The sequence below is a fragment of the Dreissena polymorpha genome, chromosome 14 (genome assembly GCF_020536995.1).
Source record: "Dreissena polymorpha isolate Duluth1 chromosome 14, UMN_Dpol_1.0, whole genome shotgun sequence".
Classification (NCBI taxonomy): domain Eukaryota; kingdom Metazoa; phylum Mollusca; class Bivalvia; order Myida; family Dreissenidae; genus Dreissena; species Dreissena polymorpha.
The window spans coordinates 7,944,943-7,949,160 of NC_068368.1; the positions used below are offsets into that span (position 1 = coordinate 7,944,943).

General features: G+C 30.9%; 1 protein-coding gene across 1 annotated transcript; it reads right to left on the reverse strand.

Moving 5' to 3' along the window:
• Positions 1-1,016: 1,016 nt before the first annotated feature.
• LOC127858892 (28S ribosomal protein S18c, mitochondrial-like) lies at positions 1,017-3,896 on the reverse strand. The gene is made up of 3 exons (XM_052396220.1): positions 3,627-3,896; positions 1,806-1,932; positions 1,017-1,159 (listed from the first exon to the last, which is right to left on the reverse strand). The coding sequence occupies exons 1-3, from the start codon at positions 3,633-3,635 to the stop codon at positions 1,050-1,052; spliced, it is 246 nt and encodes an 81-aa protein (XP_052252180.1). The 5' UTR covers positions 3,636-3,896; the 3' UTR covers positions 1,017-1,049.
• Positions 3,897-4,218: the final 322 nt, after the last annotated feature.

The window sequence follows — 4,218 nt, forward strand, 5'->3', positions numbered from 1 at the left end:
AATCTTACGTAGTTTTCGATTTTCTTTTCAGCTAATTGATTTTTGTTCTACTTTAGGTATGGACGTATGAATTGCGATCTGGATATAGACAGAAAAATGTCGTACATACTGATCAAGTGTGTTAATTTGATTTTTAATTACTTCGTTATTAGTCTTATTACAATTAACAGTTTTATTACAAGTTTTAGAATACTCCTCACGTTTGATATTAGACGTAATTACATCTAAGTTTAGGCTGCAATTTTGAGACATCGACAGTTTTGTAGACTCAATGATGAATTGCCCTCTAGATAGTTTTTAAGCCGCATCCTTAATTTTATTTAGTGAGCTCCTTCGTTACCCCATGTCACTCAATTTGTAACTGCATAGATATCGTAAAATGTTACAAGTATGTGTCATGAAGATTGGACATTATATAGTAATTAGTTATTAAATTATATAAGTATAATTTATATTATAAAATGCGATCACAAATGCTCGCCATGTTTTAAACAAATCGAAAGTTTTTTTCAAGAATCAACCAAGGAACAGTAACACCAAGTTATGTGTTTTACAAAGCAATTTCAGATGTAAAAGTTGATGAACTACTTGTTGAAGACAGACCTTGGATGTTGCCGCACCAGAAAAGAAATTTGTTTCGTTTCCGATTGATTGTTACAGTTGACTTTGTATTAATTTCGAGAAGTGAATATTCAGCGGATGCCTCTCGTACCATCAAATGCAGGGGAAAAAACCCAAAAACCAAAACTGAAAACTACTTATATCTGGTCTGTGTTACGATTCCTTTAAGAAAACGACATCGGCATTAGTTAAGCTCATACAGTTTATGTTTAATATACTTCATTAATCAAACTGTAGTTACAGAAGTTTAATAGAATGTGATTTTTACCATAGGCATTGCGTTCGCCATCATTCATTCCATCATTTTGTTGCACATTGTTAATTTGACAGGCTTAGGAGAAAAGAAAAATAACTTTTGAGCAATATGACTGCACAAATTCAATTTTGCAAATCAATTTAAAATTATGCATACAAATTAATTTATTACACTATGTATGACATGGAATCAAAAACAAAGTTAATGTCTTTCTAGAGAATGGATTGAACAGCATCGGGTCTTCCAAATATTTCACAGGCTTGTTCATGAAGGGCAAGTAACCTGCAATAAATAACAACTTTGTTTCTCAAAGTGTTTGATGCTGTGTTACTTTAACCGTAAGGTACACAATACATTGAACAGTGACAACATAAACGGATAATATGCAGAGGAAATCAAACCGTTTATATTAAATAATCAAAATGATGCTATCTTATCTTATTGCAAAGCACAAAATTATCTCTGTAAAAATGCATCAAATCAACCTAGAAACAAGGAGTCTTGAGGAGAGCAAAGTTAAATAAAGTTAAAACATCGATTGGGAAATTGTGTCAAATTTTGTAAGAATAATGCTTGCATTATGATTGTTTACTAGCATACAAACACCCCTTTGTCATTTGATGCCTGTCTATAATACCACTGGCTACTGCCTAAATTCAGACACATCATACCGCCATTTCATTCAATAAATAAACAATAAAAAATATTTCAAAGTAACTAAATGTATCAATTATTAATTTATATCAATTCCAGTAAAAACCCTATTCAAAGAAAAACAGATTGTTTCATCTAAACTCTTTAGTCATACAGATTCTAAAGCCCAATAATGCCTGAAATTACCATGCACACACCGTCATATTCTAGACTTTCACAGGACAATATTTAACCAATAAACAATCTTCTTCATGATACATAAGATAGCACTCACCGATCAATTTAGCTATGCGTACTTCCCTGGCCACTCGTCTCTGCATGTGTAAGCATAGTCCTGTGACATGACGACCATACATGCGACCAGTGTACGGGGAGATGAACTGGCTCAGCAGCTGAGTGTTCTGATAAAGAGATTCATAATTGTTCATCAATAATTTAGATTAAATAGTTTAACTTAAAAACCTCCTATCTCAAAAAATCATGAACTGGAGATTACAATTTTGACACTTTGAAATTCTAAAGCAGATTTATATCACATGAACTTATTCCCATACTATATATATCCATGATTTGTAAGTATATATAAATAATTGAAATATATAAATATATGTATGTGATTGTTTTGCTATTGAAATAAACTTGGAATTACTTCAGTCTACATGTCAGAAATAAGACACATTTTTCTATTTAGCTGCCTTTATTTTTACTGAAATATTTTAATATTTACCATGTGTAACCACCAGTATTTCAGTAATTGTGTTGAACAATTTATTAATTAAAGGGAAGCAACCACAAATATTTTGCAGTTACACATAGAAAGTTACAAGTTTTCATCTTTCAAATATTTATCTTTTTTTATTGAATTTAATTAAAATATTATGATCGATGTTAAAATAAAAATAGTATAACAAGTATCATAAAAAAGATCAATCTCCTAGAATGATACAAACATTTTATTTGCCTGTAAGAAACATTAAATGAAATTGGGATTATCATATATTTGTATTATTTTACATACAAAGGGAAGCAATTCAAAAAATAACAAAAGCTTAAATTTATTGCAGGTCTAAGGCTGAAATTTATGACTGCAATAAATGTAACTTTACAAAAATTAAATACATAGTTTATTTTGTATTTGTTTAATATAGTTTGCTGTTTTTGAAATTCAAATTCCTGCACTCTTTACTGCTGAATGTATTACCTTATAATCTAGTTTTATATTATGTTGGCAGAGGAGGCATGTCTACAGGTTTAAATAAAAAACAATATATCAAGTGTTTATTTCATTTTTATGGAAAACATATCATGATAACAATCAAAATAAATCATTGGAAAAAACAACATATTAAACCAAAATCAGGACTAGAGAACAGCTGAAACATATTTTTTATGAAAATAAACTTCTTATGGCAAAAAAACATTCTTATGAAAACTAAATATTCTTATCTGATTCGAATTGTGAACTTTCCAAATGATATTATAATTTATTATAAGACACTCTTTGATAACATATTACAAGCACAACAATTCCTTTGGATCTTGAACATAATTCAGTCAATCTTAGATCATGTGTGATGTTAGCTCATCAATAGTTCAGTACTATAAGACCACCCAGTTAACTAGCCTGCTAAAACAAGACTTTTGCCAAACAATATATGTCCCCTACCAGCTCCACCATTGTCAGAATATTTTTTATTTGTTGCCATAGCAACCAGAATTTCTGACATAGGAAAACAATGAAATGACGTGCATAATGTCCATATTGCCATCTATCCATGTTTCAAGTTTCATGATAAAATATGAAGAACTTTTAAAGTTATCTCAGGATCCAGAAAACCACCATTTTCAGCAGTATTTCTAGACTATTTGTTGCCCTAGCAACAAGATTTTTTTTACGTAGGAACAAAATAAAATGACTGCATAATGTCAATATTGCCATGTATCCATGTTTGAAGTTTCATGAAAAAATATTAAGAACTTTTTAAGTTATCGCAGGATCCAGAAAAGTGTGACAGACTGACTGACACTGACAGACAGAGCGCAAACCATAAGTCCCCTCCGGTGAAACCGGTACGGGACTAATAAAAAATTGTACCATTATCATCGTTGCTTTCAATCTGAATGTTCATCTGTTCAAGATATTTGGTAGTTGCTCTGAATCAAACACATCAGTTTTCTTAGGTTTTCCTTTCTGATAGTGGAAGTATGTGAGGTCAGTGTACTATTTACAGTTGCCAGTTTTTTTGCTGACTGAGTCTGGATGAATGGCCTTCTCATGCTCAGGACGCAGGTCTTGGAAATGATTCTTGACACTTTTGTTTCGCACCCATCCTAGACCTTGAATAAAAAGACAAGGCATGAGTCATAAAGCAGAATGAACAAATAAATCATGAATGTGTTGTTGCAAAATTTTGCAAAATGAAGTTACTAATACAGAGCATATTTCATTGAAGTTTTAGGTTTCAAAAAACTGTATAAACTAGAGACAATACATTTTAGCTTTATAAGGAAGGTTAAAAGATCAGAGCCAGCATTTGTTTCTTTAATATCAAGTTTAAATAAAGGTTCTTCAGCTATGAAAGTTTAAGAATATCTTCAAAGAGACTAAATTGGTGTGTAGCACACACCATTTTTGGTACTATATAAATCATTGAGAGAAAGCTAAAATAAAGAAAGCAGAAAAGGTG